At 42.1% G+C, this 18,143-nt stretch overlaps 1 protein-coding gene across 1 annotated transcript; it reads left to right on the forward strand.

Moving 5' to 3' along the window:
• The first annotated feature begins 7,168 nt into the window (after positions 1 to 7,168).
• PLET1 (placenta expressed transcript 1) lies at positions 7,169 to 17,758 on the forward strand. Its single transcript, XM_019715257.3, has 4 exons — positions 7,169 to 7,641; positions 12,271 to 12,472; positions 14,877 to 14,938; positions 16,940 to 17,758. Exons 1-4 carry the CDS (start codon positions 7,458 to 7,460, stop codon positions 17,134 to 17,136), a joined length of 645 nt encoding a protein of 214 aa, XP_019570816.2. The 5' UTR covers positions 7,169 to 7,457; the 3' UTR covers positions 17,137 to 17,758.
• Positions 17,759 to 18,143: the final 385 nt, after the last annotated feature.

Consider the following 18,143-nt stretch of genomic DNA (forward strand, 5'->3'; position numbering starts at 1 on the left):
TCCAGAGGGGTCTCTGCTCCCGCTCCCCACATAACGTAGGATATGGTGAGGCCAAAAAGGAACACCCGCGGAGCCATAGGTAGGGGAGTCATACTAGTATATTCTCGCTGGAGGCACTATACTCTCACTGGAGGCTGGATCCACACTGTCCGCAACCAGCCATCCTAACTGCAATCTGCGCTTGCCAGCCCAGCCGCCATCTTCTTGCTAGCCACCCCCCCCTTTTTTTTTTTTTGCTAGCGTAGACACAGCAGTTATATTAGTGGCCAATGGCTCACTGGTTACAGCTGATGGCCAACTAGCCACAGCTGATGGCCATCCAATCAGGTGCGTTAACCTAGATGCACAAAAACAATGGACAGGGCTTGGTTACAGCAAAGATAAACCTTTTACTGAAGAAGTTAGATGCCTGGAGCATGACTACCCACCACAATCTGCCCAATTAGGAATTTATGATCAGATCACCTGTGAGGTTACTTTCAGTTAGATTTATTACAGCACCCCTTTTTTGTTCACAGAACCTAGCTTCACCACTTTAACAATTAGTATGATATTCAGTTCCAACCAGGTTTACTCAGATCAACTGCTAAGCCTTTGCTATTGAAGCATCACCTGGAAGCCTGTTAGAACTAAGGCATCTCAGGCCCCACACCAGACCTACTGAATCAGAAACTGCATGTTAGCAAGATGCTCCAGGTGATTTGAACACATTAAAGTTTAAAGAGTACTGATCAAGAATCACCTATGGAGGTTTTCAAAAGTGTGAATTTCAGGAGCTAGAGTCCAGAGAAGGGGTAGAGGAGTAGAGGGTATCCTAAGTATGTGTGTTTTGTAAAGACTAGTATGGTTACCAGAAGGTGGGGGGGTGGGGGGTGGAAGAGGGTAAAAGGGTCAAATATATGATGATGGAAGGAGAACTGACTCTGGGTGGTGAACACAGAATGTGACACATAGATGATGTAATACAGAATTGTACACCTGAAACCTATGTAATTTTACTAACGATTGTCACCCCAATAATTTTAATTAAAAAAAATCTAGTATTCTGTGGTTCCCTGTCCTCAAGAAAAATCAAGTCCCTTCTGGCTGGAATCAAAGAACAACTGTTTTGTCAACAGCTGTCCCTGAGGTCAACAGACAGCTCCCTCCTCCCCAGAGGTAATTTGATGACTTCTTACAGGCCCTCTCTTAGGCTGAGCTCCACACTGCAGTGAATAAATGGAACAATTCTGCTTAAAATTAGAGTTTTCACCTCCAAGATGTTCCCCATTCCCCAATCTTCTGCCCCCATTTCATAGGGGGGTTTAGATTATTGTCTCCATATCAACAACAAGATTCCTATATTTTCTTTTCTCCTGATCCACTGCCTTAATCTCGTACAAACTCAGGAAGGAAGAAAAGAAAGGAAGGAGGAAGGGAGGGAGGGAAAGAGGGAGGGAGGGAGGGAGGAAGGAAATGAATTAACATGTGTTATAAACCTACTATGTGTCCAACCCACCCCATCCCCCAAAACAGTTTACATATATTTCTCACATAATACACATACAAATATGTAAGATTGGTATTAATGCCCCAATTTTCAGAAGTGGAGACTAAAGCTAAAATACATTAAAACTCTCCCAAAGCCTGGATTCTAAGCCAAATCTAACACTCAAGTTCTGCTGCATTCTTTCTACTATCCTAACTTGCCTACACAGACTATTATGTAAATAAAATTTTTATTGACATAATTCACATGCCATATAATTCAATTCAGTGGTTTTTAGTATATTCACAAGATTATGAAATTATCACTACTATATAATTCCAGAACATTTCCATCACCGCCCCCCCCACACCAAAAAATACATAAATAAACCAACTCCAAATCAATTAGTAGTCACTTCCTGTGGGGACAGAGCCAGGAGTGCAGTTTCCAGGCTCTCGGCCTCACATAGACAGGTGCTGGTTCAGGTAGTAAATGGCCATCAACTGTGACTGGATGGCTATCAGCTGTGGTTAGTTGGCCGTCAGCTGTAACCAGTGAGCCATTGGCCACTAATGTAACTGCTGTGGCTACGCTAGCAAAAAATGGGGGCTAGCAAGAAGACGGTGGCTGGCAAGCGCGGATTGCAGGTAGGACGGCGGGTTGCGGACAGAGTGGCTCCTGCTTCCTGTGTCTCCAACCCAGCTGCCAGCAAGACTATAGTGGTATGACTCCCCTATCTATGGCTCCGTGGGTGTTCCTTTATGGCCTCACCACGTCCTGCGTTCTTATGTGGGAAGCGGGACCAGAGATCCTGCGTGACTCCCCCACGTGACACTTCCCATTCTCCCTTTCTACTCAGTCCCTGGCAACCACTTTTTGTCTCTGATTTTCCTATTCTGGACATTTCATATAAGTGAAATCACATTGTTACCAGACTCAGGTCTGGCGCCCCTTGCTGCCCAGGGCCCAAGAACTTAAGTGACAAGTGTTGGTGAGGACAAAAGCATACTTTATTCTAGATGCCAGCTGTGGGAACAGAGCCAGGTGTGCAGTTTCCAGGCTCTTGCTCTCACGTGGAAAGGTGCTGGCTCAGGTAGTAAATGGCCATCAATTGTGGCTAGTTGGCTGTCAGCTGTAACCAGTGAGCCATTGGCCACTAATATATCTGCTATGTTTACGCTAGCAGCAAAAATGGGGGGCTAGCAAGAAGATGGTGGCTGGCAAGCGCGGACTGCAGTCAGCACGGCAGATTACGGGTTGCGGATTGCAGAGAAGTGGACAGCAGGTTGCGGATCATGTGGCTCCTGCTTTCTGTGTCTCCAACCCAGCTGCCAGCGAGAAGATAGTGGTGTGACTCCCCTATCTATGGTTCCATGGGTGTTCCTTTTTGGCCTCACCATATCCTGCGTTCTTATGTGGGGAGCGGGACCCGAGACCCCACATGACACCCTGCATGACACCGGCAGTTAGGGAAGATGGCAGACTAATGTCTAGAAAAAAACACCTTCCCCGAACTGAGAATAATCAAGAGGTTTTATCGTCAGGCAGGTAGTTGGGGGAAAGAACAAAGAAAAGTGGTAATTGGGTTATGTAAGTTTCAGGGCTGACAGTTGAGAAATCACCTCCCAGGGCCTGGTCTGCTTCATAATGTTATCTCAAACTCAGCAGCCGTGGCTGGAGTGTGTCATGCATCATCAGCAAAAGCTGCAGGGAGTTGCAATCATGGATCCTGGTGTCCGGGCGCCTAACCATTGAGAAACTGTTCTTTCCAGGTTAGTGCTCTGCTGATTAATTAAATCAATAGTCTTAAGAAAGGGAACCAAGCAGAGTCATTAAATAAAGCAGTGAAAGGGAAAAACAAAGAGAAAACAGCTAAATAGCAAGCTATGAGGTGACTGAACTAAGTCTGTCATTAATTTCCCAAGTTTCACCCTTACAATATATGGTCTTTTGTGTCTGTTTTTTTGTTGTTGTTGTTTTTTGCTTAGAATAATGTTTTCAAGGTTTGTGCATGTTGTAGCATGTATCAGTACTTCATTCCTCTTTATAGTCGAATAATATACCATTGAATGGATATGCCACACTTTCTATCCATTCAGAAGTTGATGGACATTTGGGTTGTTTCCACTTTCTGCTATTATGAATAATATTCCTTTAAACATTTAAGTACAAGTTTTTGTGGGAACATATGTTTTTAATGCTCTTGAGTATATGTGAGGTCTGACAATTAAGTTCGCGAACTTGTTGCAACAATGTTGCTAACTTTTTTTTATATCAGAGAGATTATTCATTATGAATTTGTGCCAACGGGACAAATAGTTAACCAAGTTTACTATTTGAAAGTGCCGAAAAGACTGTGTGAAAAAGTTAGACAATCTGAACTTTGCATCAACAATTCACGGCTCTTGCATCAGGACAATGCACCAGCTCACACGGCACTGTCTGTGAGGGAGTTTTTAGCCAGTAAACAAATAACTGTATTGGAACACTCTCCCTACTCACCTGATCTGGCCCCCAATGACTTCTTTCTTTACCTGAAGAGAAAGCAAATATTGCAAGGAAGACATTTGGATGACATTCAGGACATCAAGGGTAATACGACGACAGGTCTGATGGCCATTCCAGAAAAAGAGTTCCAACATTGCTTTGAACGATGAACTAGGCACTGGCATCGGTGCATAGCTTCCCAAGGGGAGTGCTTGGAAGGTGACTGTAGTGATATTCAGCAATGAGGTATGTAGCATATTTTTTAGGATGACTTCATGAACTTCATTTTCTGACCTCGTACTTAGGAGTGGAGTTGCTGGGTCATATAATAATAACTCTATGTTTAATTTTTTTAAGAAATGTCAAACTGCCTTCCAAAGTGGCTGCATTATTTTACATTTCCACCAGCAATGCATGAGAATTCCAATTTCCCTATATCCTTGCCAACACTTGTTATCATCTGTCATTTCCAGCATAGCCATCCTAGTGGCTGTAAATTGGTATCTCTTTGTAGTTTTGATTTACATTATCCTAATGACTGTTGAGCATCTTTAGATGTACATATTAGCCATTTGTATACCTTCTTTGGAGAAAGTATTCATATTATTTGCCCATTTTTAAATTGGAATATTTGTCTTTTTATAGTTGCGTTATAAGTGTTCTTTATATATTCCACATACTAGGTTCTAATCAAATATATGATTTGTAAATATGTTTCTCCATTATTTGGGCTGTATTTGCACTTTTTTGATAGATTCCTTTGAAGAACAAAAGCTTTTAGTATTAATGAACTCCAACTTACCTATTTTTTTCTTTGTTTGCTTTTGCATTAGGCTTTATATCTATTAAATGGTTGCCTAATCCAAGGCCATGAAGATTTATACCTATGTTTCCTTCTAAGAGTTTTATAGTTTAAACTCTTTACATTTAGGTCCTTGATCCGTGTTAATTTTTACATTCTCTTGCATATGGATATCCAGTTGTCCCAACACCATTTGTTGAAAAGACTATTCCTTCCCCCATCAAATTGTCCTGGCATCCTTATCAAAAATCAGTTGATCATAAACTTATGGGTTTATTTCTGAGCTGTTGTCAGCTCTATTCCATTGATCTATGTGTCTATCTTTATGCCAATGCCACACTGTCTTGATTACTGTAGCTTTGTAGTAAGTTTTTAAATTGGTAAGTGTGAGTCCTCTAAATTTGTTGTTTTTTCAAGATACTTTTGGCTATCTGGGTCCCTTGTTATAGTTTTCAATGTACAAGTCTTGCATTTCTTTTGTTAAATGTATTCAATATCTTTATTGAATATCTTCAGGTTCACTAATACTTTCTTCTGCCAGCTCTAACAAGTCTGTTGTTACATCCTTCTCATGAATTTTTCATTTTAGTCTTTATAATTTTCAACTGCCAAATTTCTATTTGGTTCTCTTTATCATCTCCATTTCTTTATTAACATTCTTTATTTGATGAGACATCATTCTCATACTTTCCTTTCATTCATTAGACGTGGTTTCTGTTAGTTCTTTGAACATATTTATAATACTTTGTCTATTTAACATCTTTTTCTAATAAATCCAACATCTGGGCTTCCTTTGGGACAGTTCCTATTAGTTAGGAGTTTTCTCCTGTTTATGGACCATACTCTTGTTTCTTTGTATGTCTTGTAATTTTTTTGTTGAAAACTGAATATTTAAAAATTATAATTGGCCATTCTGGACACCAGATTCCCTCCCAGGGTTTGTTGTAGTTCCCATTGTTTGTTATTGTTGGTCATTGCTGCTGCTGTTTGTTTAGAAATTTTTTAGAATTAAATCTTTAAAGCCTATATTCTTTATCATGTGTGGCCACTGAAGGTTCTGCTCAGTTAGCTTAGGCAGCTAATGAATAGACAGAGGTTTTTCTCTAATGTCTTGAATCATTAAGTCTCCCAACCTTTGCCAAATTCCTCTGTGTGTGTGTTTTGGCACATGCCTTCATTGATCAGATAAACAGTTTACAACTCTGCCTTAGCCTTAATTTCCTGTTTGTGCAGAGGTAGAAAAGGAGATTAGGGATTTCTTGGGTCTTTCCCAGGCAAGTACATACCTGCACATGCACATGGCCTTCTAGATTCCCAGGAATTTGTCAGAGATTTTCAAAGGCCCCAACTAACATTTTATTCCCCAGTTTCTTCTTTTTCATTGTTTGTTCAGCTCCTTGTTAGTACTAATTGGAACCACTGCCTCAGGCAGCTACAATGTTAAAAAAAAAAAAAAAAAAAAAAAAAAAAAAATCCCACTCTTTATTTTTTAACAAATACCCTAGCAATAAGGTGTTTACACAGAGAATATTCTGAGTCAGGCCAAATAAACACAAGCCCCGAGACTGTAGCTCTTATAGGCAATTTCCAGACAGGTCACATAGTGACAATTCTCTGGGAATGAGGCTTTATGGAGAGCTCCAAACCCATCTGTCCCCTTCCACTGGCTGCCAGTTTGCTGGTCCTCGTGGCTACCGTAGTTGCAAGGTTGTTGGTTTCTAAGGCTACCACAGCGTGAGTGGGTGGAAATAGGGCAAGTTAAAATGCCATAATGCTTACTGTGCTTAATGCAACTTCAGCCATTTTTCTTAAACAAATGCTCCTCAGATTGTTGGAAGCTTTTGGTTAATTCATAGAGTTCATAAAAAGTTGATTTTTGACCATTTTTGCTAATGTTCTTGTTACTCTTGAGGAGTACATTTTTCAGAGATCCTTACTCCACTTCTGTAAGTGCTTCTCTAGAAAAAAACATTTATAAATATCACACTGATTCAATTCTACATTTTTTTTCTTTCTAGTCACATAGTAGACTACTTCTTCCCCCTTTTCTCCTTCATTGAGTAAATAATAAAAATCAGAGAAGAGATATGAAAAACCATGTTTTCTTTTTTTTTTTTTTTTGTAGTAGTAATGTCCTTGTTGTATGGTGCTATGGAGGAAAGTAACAGGAGCAAGATGGACCAAAGCTGTTTCTTTCCAAAGAAATAAATAAATCCACAAGCACAATGTTTCTAGTTCTATGCTAGTCACAAAAGGAACTGGGATTGGAGACATGTTCAATTAAGGAGAGTTGGAAATGGATACATAATGTTCTAAGAAAAGAAAGATTTTATGCCTGAGTTACCTTCAGGGAGAAAAGTGAAGCTTCTAAATGGGCCAGGTATGTGATGATTACTCAACTCTGAATTTATTTTGCCAGCATTAAACCTTTCTCAAGAGTTTTCTTCAAATAGCAGATACTGAGCTGAATAAGATGCAAAACAAATCCATGATCAGTACATTCTCCTTCTTGAGTGAAACTGGAATTGATAAAGAATCGTGGTGACAAATTCCAGAAGCCAGTTCATTTTAGGGAGGGGTGAGAGGAGGATTTGCAAGTATGAGCTCACCCAGAAGCTGCAGTCCTGGAGCATATAAACAGGTAAGGTAGGTAGGTCTTAGCCAGTTCCAGGCCCCACAATTTCCAAACAGATCAAGACCATGGCCGTCCTCGGTTCCACGCTGCTGCCACTGGGGCTGTTTCCGTGTCTCGTAATGCTGTTTATTTCTGCCAGCTCGGCAAATTACAGTGACAGCTGCCTGCTCTTCATTCAGATCGTCCCCACCACTGCTCCAGGCATCAAGGCTAATCCAGATGTCTATGAACGCAACACAATCTACACAAGTAAGTAGAAGCCTTTCTCTCTGTTGTCTTTTTTCTCTAAGGGGAGTTAACCATAATTTTAGAATATAACTCTCCATCTCTGCTCTCAGTTACACATAATGTGTTTTTGACCTGGATGGGAAGGGGGACAGAAAGAATGAGAATATGTGAGACAGTGGGTTGGGTGGGACTATTTCTGCATGTTCCCCCTGCCAACCTGAGCCACAGGAGTTCTTAAGTTCCAACGCCCAGGATAACTGAGCCCCAGCAAGAGCACACCTGCGGAAGGTTCTCTGACTTAAATAAAACGGGCATTTTTATTATTTTAAGGGATCATAATTGTTTCACAGTTTGTAATCTTTTCACATCCATTGGATAAGAGTCCCACTGTGCATGACTGTATATTGCACAACTCCAGGTCGCACTGTTCACATTTAGTCCACGAGTGAAAAATTTAGTGAGCAGGACAGGGAAAGTTTTACTATCCCACTTTATATAGGAGGAGCCTGAAGCCGAGAGAAATTGAATGACTTGCTGAAGGTCTCACTGTTAGTAAGTGGCAGAACTAGCTCTTAAATCTTGTTCTTTTCATTCCTAATCCAGTGCTTTACTCGGAGGTACCTAATAATATTTGATAAATATCCCTTTGGGGATCAGCCAAGCCTACAAGTCAAGGCAAGTGTTTTCTAATTACTTTCATAACAACAACATGTAATATGGTGGTTTACACGTATTCATGCGTTTAGCCCTCATAACAGCCTATTAGGTAGACTCCACTGTCATTCCTGTTTCATAGATGAGAAAACAGAAGTAGAGATCCTAGTAACTTGATCAGGTCACAGAGCTACTTAAATGGTGGAGCTGGGTGGGATATGAACCTGAACATTTTGTCCTTAGAGACTGCCCTTAACTAGTAAACTATATACCCCTCCATTATAGTAATGAGAGCTGAAACTTCTTACTATATGCTGGGTACTGTTCTAAGAGTCAATACTATTATCTTCCCATTTTACAGATGAGAACTGAGGCACAGGGAAGTTAAAGTTTTAGCCAAGGTCACTAGTAAGTAACACAGCTAATATTTGAACCTAAATAACAGTCCAGCTTTGTTCAGCCAGGCTGTCCAACTTCATTCAGAGCCTGTCTTCTTATCGACTCTGTTATCCTGCCCCTCAGAACTCTAACCAAATTCTGCTACCCACACTCATGATCTACAGATTCCAGGCTTCAACAGGAGAATGACTTCAACAGGAGCCTGCCTTCACACATCCATGGCAGCTTGTACTTTTTTCTGTCTTCGTGGGGACTGTCACTAAGTGCCTCGGTTGTGATACGGCTCACTCTGTCCTACTGACTCAGGCAGTGGATCTTGTCCAACAGGGCACAGAAGATAATCTTGTTATTCAAGATGAGGACGTGGAGGGCATACGTGTGACCTTATATATGGAGAAGGGCCTGAGGGGCGGAGGGGCTACTGCAAAAGAGATTACCTCTGACTTAAGATAACATATCATGAGGTGAAGGATTTTGCTGCTGAAATGGAAGAAATGGAAACCTATCTTGTGAAGATGGGGAAGGGGGTGCAGATGGGGGAGATTAGGAGCCTTCTGAAAGTAGGAAGACAGGAGAGAGAGGAGTCAAAAGATGATCTATAAGACCCCTTAAAAGGAAAAGACCCCTTGAAAGGAGACATGCTGGGTGAAAGGGAAATCACAGGATTTAGAGGCAGTAGGCGGAGCAGAGGGAAAGGGGAAGGCTGAAAGGAACTAAGATTCAGGGAATGCCCACTACATACATGCAAATCCCTTCCCCAAACGGCACCTGATTTCACCTCAGAACAGAAATATGCTATAGTCCTGGGATACACTGACTCACTATAGGAATAATTTAAGTTGAGATAAAAATCCTGTGCTCGCAGAGGTGTGACATGCCAGGCTCCACACCTAGAATTACAAAACAGTCTCCAGGATGTCCTTGTAGATTGTTATCTTGCAGGACTGGGTGGGGACTCGGGGCGTTTAGGGAGATGAGTAAATGCCCAAACAGGCCAACTGCTTCTCCTTATTCTGATTTTGAAATTTTTTTAATTTCAGGGTTTATAAATTATACGATTGACCAATGTCGACCCTGGTAAGTCATGTATAAATGGCTTGGCAGATCTCAACACACAATGCAGCTCAGGCAATATCTTAGAACAGGTTCCCTGGGTCTGTCTTCATATCATTGAAAGAAACCCATAATATAGTGCCATTTATGTTAAGACTGCTGGGTAAACATCTGCCTCCACTTTTACTACTATGGGCAATAGGGATGTAACTTCCCTGGCTTTTCCCCTGAACCTTCAGTTTTAAGGGCACTACACAACATTGGATGCACAACTTTGTAAATCAATCAGTTAGTAGTTAGTACAAAGTACCCTCCAGGTGCCCAGCACTGGGTTGGCCAGATACTAACACAGATGAAACCACAGTATATAGTACAAGCCAGAATGTAATTAAGCACTCAAGTTTATGGTAAGAAACATAAATGTTTCAGGAGTGAGAGGGAAAGAGGGCTGAATTGGCCTGGAGGTAGGACATAAGCAGGATCTTGGAGAGTAAGCGGGATGGCATGTGTGATGAGAACGAAGTGAGAATTCACACTGGCAGCCAGACGAGAGCAAAGGCAAGGGGCAGGTGGAAGCCAAGTGTGTCTGCAGAACCATAGGAAGACTGGCTGCCCCTAGAGAGGGGGCACACACAGCACTGTGAGCTAGTTAGAGGGTCATGAAAGCCATGTGCTGGCTACTGGAATTGACAGGAGAACTATAAAAGCAGAAATGTTTAGCTGCCCTAGAGAGAAGGACACTTTGAAGGTTTTGGAAAAGAGTGTCTCCTGACAGAAGTGTTGTGTATAGAAGTCTGATCTGCCCGCAGCCTGAAAGGAGAACTTAGAAGCCAGAAATCCAAATAATACAGATGCCTAGGAGAGAAGAAAAGAGGACATAGAACAAGACAAACAAATGAGAAACAGAAACTCATAGACACAGACAATAGTTTAGTGGTTACCAGAGGGTAAGGGGGGTGGGGGGTGGGGGGTGGGAGATGAAGGTAAGGAGGATCAAATATATGGTGATGGAAGGAGAACTGACTCTGGGTGATGAACACACAATGGGATTTATAGATGATGTAATACAGAATTGTACACCTGAAATCTATGTTAACTTTACTAACAATTGTCACCCCAATAAATTTAATTAAAAAAAAGAAAAAGAGGACATAAACCAAAGTGAGAGAGGGAAGGTAGAAGAAAGGACAGATGCAAGAGCGTGCCAAGGGAGAGCTGACAGACTTGATCGCTATCTGGATGATACCATCACTTGTCACATCTAGGACAAATGTCAGGTTCTCACCAAGCAAGTCAGGGCCCATGGGATCTGGCTCAGCCCACCTTCATTGGCAAAGACAAACAAATAGAACAGAGAAGTATTTTGTGCTAAAAATAATAACAATAACAACTGCAATTTATCTAACACCCACCAAGTGGGTGTTTGCATTCTTCTCTTTACTCCTCCGTATCGTGATCTCCATATAATAAGGGATAATGCCATTATCCCCAGACCTACAACCAGGCTTGCTATTACAAAGTGGGCATTCAATAAATATTTGTGGAGTGAGCGATGAAGAATAAGGAAACTGAGGCTCAGAGTTGAAATGACTTCGTCCTAAATATTAGCGCTGGAATTCAAAACCAGGACTGTCAGATCCTATTGTGCTACACGATCAGTTTTCTTTGCTTTGTGAAGAAGTCTCTGAAGGAACTGTGAGTGGCTGAGAGGGCCCCAGAGAACACCTTAGCATTGAGGAATTCATTCAGAAGGGATCTTCTAAGGGAGGAAATGGACAGACTGAAATATTCTCTTGAAATTCCCTCCCCATTACTCAACAGAATGCTGAAATTAACAAGTGGGATTAACAAGTGTCAGTGGGGTCTCCTGTGAGCGCATGCTAGGCTAGGTCACGGGAGAAGACTCACCTAAGTGGAGAAGGTAAGGGAACCCAAACGGGTTATTTGACAGGTACCTGGATTAGGGCTCCTGGGGTTCAGAGGTCCCTCTTCCCTCACCCTCAACAACAGAAACCAAGAGCTTCAGTATTTATAGGACCAGGAAATGGGCTTCACTTTGACTTGGAAATAATATTCCCAATTTTCAGGAAGTACTTGCCAGGGGTTCCACCTGGCCCTTTCACATGCATCAACCCGTAACCTCCCCACACTCCACTTCCTGAGAGAAGGGCAAAGCAAGTTTATCCCCTCATCTGACAGATGAGAACCAGGCTCAAGAAGTTAAGCGCCAGGCTGGAATCTCACCCAGGGCCAGAGTATATGTCTCCTTTCGTCCACCTTTTACTGTAGAAAATGTAGAAAACACAAAAAAGTACTAGGAAGAAAATTAAAATCGTCTGTAATCCCACTACCAAGAATTCACCACAGTTAATATCTTGATGTCTTTCCTTCCAGATTTTTTCAATTTCTTTTACAAAATTGGGGTCACACTATATATACATGCTATTTGTAACTTCCTTTTTTTACACTTAATTTTGGCTTCATGACCCTCATCCCTTGTCTTAGTGCACAGATGGCTGATTGTTTCCTTGTCATTTCTCACAGTATCAGTTCCTGTGAATAACAATGTCAGCTCTGTAGTCCTACGAGCAGTGGACATGAACAACAACTCATTGGGCGTATGGCACAGCGCAGACCGGGATTGCAACAGCAGCAGCTTGTATCACATGAAGGACTCGCGCAGCACACTCTTCAGGGCCTACTGGGAATCTCCTCATTCCATGAACGTAACTGCAGTCAAGATACAGTAAGAACCTACCTATATATGATTTGCTTTGGGCTTTTACAATTTCCTATTGTGTTTCTGCAATTTTACACTGATCTTGGAGGACTCAAAATACAATCCAAATATGATGTGGAGAATTAAGTACTTTTATACTCCTTTTCTGTACTTATATGCCATTCTTTGTCCTACCCTTTATCTATAGGAGTATACACACACACATACACACCAGCTATGCTTGACATTAACAGAAAATTGGTGTTAAAGAAAATCAGAACTAGACAGTAAGGCAAAATGACTGAATTAATGAATCCATACATAAAGTAAATAACAGATTTTATTCAGGACTATTGCAATAGGAGAAAAGAGACCTCAGCATAGAGCCAGGCTCAATTCTGAATACAACATGGGCAAGTGGAGATTTATAGCCAAGGAGAAGGTGGGGGTCAGTGGATGGAAACTTACTGAGAGGAAATATCAAGGCCTGTAAGGGGGATTCTGGCCGAACTGGCCTAACAGGATTCTTTCTGAACCCAATCAGACATTAAGGGTGACCAGATATCGAGGGTAACAGGTTCTTGCTAAACTGACTTAGCAGGGTTCTTGCTAAACCTGGATTTTACAAGCAAGTACACAGATGGGCATAGGAGAACTTTTGGGAGCCTGACTAAAGTTTGGTCAAGCAAAGAATCCTTGTCACTGGGCATCCTGTGTGCTTCAAATTCTCTGTATTCAAACTGGAGAATCATCTTTTAAAACATAGATTCATTCTCAAAATGACTTGCTAACAGAAAGTGTGATGATTGTGTAATAAATCTGACTTCCTAGTATCACACGAGATGGACACACTCTCATTCCAAGGTGAGCTCAACTGGGGGCTCACTTAACAAAAACACTTCCTCCCAGCTAGGGACTTGTCAAGTTTACTTTAGAAACTAAATGTTTGAGAGGTCTTTACACTTTTGGACTGCCATTTTGTACTGAAAGGACAGGTCTGACCATCAGGCCATGTTCACTGTGAACAGCCACCAAGTCTCTGTGGACAATAGCGGTGATGATGCTGGCAAGCCGTCCCGCCTCACCCGCCATGGTCTGCGCCTGCTTGGACCTAGCTGGCTCCCACAGAGTGACTTGCAAGAGCTGCTATAATCCAGCCTCACGATTAGAAGTCAGCCAAGACTAAATAGGGCAATGACTTTCCTTTCATCTCACTTCCTTAAAGCCTCCATACTCCATGTGACAACAGATAAAAGACCAGGCAGTGACAATCTGCAACAGAAGCAGTACATTCCCACTGATAGTGTGATCTCCTGACCCTTCCCATCTCACACCCAGCCATGATGCACTGGCTTCTCTGCCTGTTTACAGTGTAGACAGATGGTCTTGGTCAACAAGGCTGACAAGAAGAGGGGAGCAGCACAGATGATGGAGGATATAGAAAGCAGGGAATTCCACTGTGTTGGATAGGGCACAAAATGGATGTGATGAGGTCCCCAGCCACGGACTTTTATAGTGAGGGTTGATGAGGCAAGGCTTATACAGAAATAATTACTAAGGTGAAACATCACATCCTCGAGAAAGCATTTCCTAAACTCCCAGATAAGTTCTGGCTCCCCATTATTCACTCTCACAGCTTCCACTGCTTCATTAGAGCACATGCCACCACTGTGGTCAATTACTTAATTCTTTAGTTGATTATTCATTTAAAATCTGTCTCTCTGAAGGGACTGTAAGTGCCTCAAGTGTAAGGGGCATGCCTGTCTGGTTCACCACTGTCCCCTCAGCACCAAGCATAGCGATTGGCTTTGTAGTACACTCTCATTAATTGTTGAATATATGAACAAGAGACTAATATAATAATGGACACACTAACATAAGAACAACAGACCAAGCTCTACGGATCATTTCATGAACATTAAGCCCCTATTATGTGTCAGTCACTGTTGCTAACAGAACCTGCTCTCAAGAAGCTGGTCCTCTAGTGGGAGGTGAGGCTGATAATAAGACAATGCAGTCAAGGGGCCTGTCTCTGATGGAGGTCTGTCTGAGTTAATAACAGGGTGAACAACTTCATAGAGTTCCTTTTAAATCTGTGGGCAGATGTGGCCCAGATGGATATTACAGGCAGGACTGGCTTGAACAAAGACCAAAAGTATATATCACCAGCCTGTGGGGAGTTAAGGGTGGTGAAGTTACTTGGGGTGGGGTTGGACATTATCTTCTCTGGAGCAAGATCATGGAGGATCTTATTTGACAATATAGAGCAGACCACTATTTGATGATCTGCTAATTGTGCTGTAGAGAAAGTAAGCACAAAAGTAATTAAGAGGTTGGGATCCTCTGGAAAGGCAGACATGTGAGCTGAACTTGTGAATTCCACAGCTGAGGTCCTCACCATTATCTAATCTCACTGATTTACCCTCTACAGAGCCTTCACTATCAGTTTCCACAGAATGGCTACGTTTTCTTCTCTGACACTGAAAAAACGAGGTAAGTTCCTCTGCATTCCGTTTACATATCCAGCAGTGAATTCCATTAGCCTGGAAAATTACTTTGTGGGTACCCTAGAAAAAGTCTTCTAATCATGCATTACCAAACTATCAGTTGGGCCTTCTAGCACCTTGAGATCTACATAAGATTAGCTCAACCGCTTATCCTATGCCTTGTACACTACAAAAGCCATGCCCGAGATTTCTGCCAATTCCCAAGGGCATTACAGACTCACAGTCACCCGTGGCTGCAGAATCCTGCTTCCTCAGATGTTTCTATTCAACACCACATAGACACCAATATGAAAATCAGCTCCTTCCTCAATCTCCACAAAGACTTCCCACTCACACAAAGCCTTAATAGATATAGCAGACATTATAGGGAGGAGGGGGCCGATTTGCACAAAGAAGGGTTGAAAGCATAGAAATACCAAATATTTCATTAGTTCTCAGAGTGGCTTTTGGCCACCACCATTACCATCAGGAATTTGCACTGGTCTTTCACAGGCTGTAGTCCTCACCTTCAAACCATCCTGAGGCTCCCTACCCTTCTTTCCCATCTCTGCCCCCTTCCTTCTCTCACCTCCCTTGAGGGAGCTAAAACAAATTCAACCAACTGAGGTTCAGAAAAGATAGGTAACTTGCCTCAGGCCACACAGAAAGTAAATGGCAAAACTAGGACTTAAATTCCACATCTGATACATTTTACACTTTCCTTAGACTTACATCAAAACTATAAAGACAGTCTTTTTTTTTTTTTTTTTTTTTAATGAAGCTTTTAAATACAAGGCTCAACCAAGAACAAGAAACATTAGTCTTTCTCAGTGTCCGGATAACAGGTCTTCAGAAGCCCCAAAACACTGAAATACATCTACCATACTGCCCACTTTCCTGCCCATCATACACTGCAAATGTAGTCAAAAGGAATATCTATTTTCAACAATAAATTTGAAAGGGATTATGCCTAATGAAACTATTGTATGAAAGCCTTAACTGTTTCCTTGGTAGTTTTTCCTCTGAAAAGACTGGATGCTATTTTCTTTTTCAAGGACATTTTCGAGATGAACACTGGTATAAATGCTAAGAAAGAAGGAAAAAAAGAAGTTTGTTTCTAGTCAGGACTCCTTAGCTCCATGTTAATAAAAGCCAGTTGCAAAAAGAAAAAGAAAGTGGTTTTGTCAGACTTTCTGACTCAGTGAGATGCTAGAGAAACATTTGCCCTGGGGAAATGCTAAATAAGACAATGTCACAGAACCTAAAGGCACCCTCCAGGAAGGCAGAAGAATGTATGGCCTAAGCAAATCACTGGACAGTTCCCTTCTTCCTTATAGTCCCCACTGTGGTCCACTCAGACCCTTGGAGGTATCACTGCCAAGCTCCAGTTTACCCAGGATCAGGCACCTCCCACCCCCCAGGGCTACAGGCCTGGCTTTCTTTGCTTCTCAGCCAGGCAACCTCAGAAAACAAATGTGTGGTCATATCCCTACATGGGAAAATGACCAGTGCCTCAGAAACCACAGAGATTCAGGGGATTGGATGGTGCCTCTTTCCGCTTACTTTAAAGCAGGAGTAGCCACCCTCAGATCTGGATGGTATCTAGTTCTTACAAGCTTTATACGCAAACTTTGAAATTAGCAAGAAAAAAAATAAAATTTGTGCCATTCTGGATCATATTTGCACTGATGGATCTAATACAATACTAAGGATCCTTGAGGGCCGACAACCCACCCAACAACAAATTAAGTAGTTACGTAAATTAAGTATAAATTCCGTCCCCCGTAGGACGGTATAAACCTAAGGGTAGAGAGTGTTTCTTACTGATGTTTTGTTCCTTGGTATTCTCTACCCCCATTTTCCCCCTCCTCTGCACACACTTGGCCCTTCAGACATGCTTATTAAATTTTGCTCATGAACTCTGGCTCCAGTGTTCCATCAGATTAGCCTCATTTCTCTAGTGCCCACCCACCAACCAACAGAAGTTCTGATGCCATTTATTTTTCAGCAATGACCACAACGTCACCCTTCACGATCTCCACGACCAGGCCACCCAAAACCCATGTCCTACCCACAACCCGAATCCTAAACCCAACCTCAACCCTAACCACAACCAGCAGCGTGGCCAGCGGGATCTTCCTCAGCCCCATCGCAGATGCCCTTCAGATCCTGCTCGTCTTTCTCACCAGCAAACTCCTCTTCTAGAAGGAAGCTAGGGGAACAATTGTTCCTGCCTCCGCTGCACCCTTCTACGTTCTATTCCAAGCCAGTGCTCCAACATGTGTGTGAATGAAGGCTTTCTGTTCTCAAATGTACAACTCTACTGCCACTGCTTTGAACCAAAAAGGAAACTTGGTTGAGGGCAGCCAGTCCACTCACTGGTGAACTTGGGGCACACAGATATTTAAGTGGATCTTTCAGGACACAAATTAGGCTTTTTGTAATTGCTTAGAACTGCTCTGGTGTAGCCTGGAATTCTGGCTCTAGGTTTATGTTGACAGCCAACTCCATAGGCAATCTAAACTTTTGTTCATTGCCAAATGATTCCTCTGTGTCCCCGAGTCTCTGTGGGAAGAAAAATTCCTCACTTTCAAGATGATCTCAGATTTCTAACCAAACCCACTCAGGTTAGAAGAGCTTCTATGACTCATGTGACTCAATAGGGAAAGGAGAAAGGAGAAATGCCCTCATGCTAATGGCAACACCAGTAGCATTTGAAGGGCAAGAAATTAGGAACGTACCATGTCTGAGCAGTCAAGGACAGGGAAAGGTTGTGGCATAAAGGCATTATTTTCTAAGTCAACCAAATAAACTATATTTCAAACAAGAGTAATGAATGTGTCACATTAAAATGTCTAATCATTAACTTAAAATATAGAGAATGTTATCTAGTTTTCTTTTTTTAAAAGATTTTATTGGGGAAGGGGAACAGGACTTTATTGGGGAAAAGTTGTGTTTTTGTGTTTTTTTGTCCCGTCCCCCCCCCCCCCCCAGGACCCATCAGCTCCAAGTCAAGTTGCTATCCTTTCAATCTTAGTTGTGGAGGGCACAGCTCAGCTCCAAGTCCAGTTGCCGTTTTCAATCTAGTTGGGGGCGGGGGAGAGGGGGGCGCCGGTCAAACCAGCAACCTTGTTGAGAGCACGTGCTCTTAACCAACTGAGCCATCCAGCCACCCCGAGAATGTTATCTAATTTTATTCTTTTATGTGAGCA

The sequence above is a fragment of the Rhinolophus sinicus genome, chromosome 14 (assembly GCF_057876585.1).
Source record: "Rhinolophus sinicus isolate RSI-liver-muscle chromosome 14, RSI-T2T, whole genome shotgun sequence".
Taxonomy (NCBI): Eukaryota; Metazoa; Chordata; class Mammalia; order Chiroptera; family Rhinolophidae; genus Rhinolophus; species Rhinolophus sinicus.

Coding starts and splice junctions, on each gene's coding strand:
- PLET1 (XM_019715257.3), top strand. CDS start 7,458: ATGGCCGTCCTCGGTTCCACGCTGCTGCCACTGGGGCTGTTTCCGTGT. Junction 7,642..12,270: donor ACGCAACACAATCTACACAA/GTAAGTAGAAGC, acceptor CATTTCTCACAG/TATCAGTTCCTGTGAATAAC. Junction 14,939..16,939: donor TCTGACACTGAAAAAACGAG/GTAAGTTCCTCT, acceptor TTTATTTTTCAG/CAATGACCACAACGTCACCC.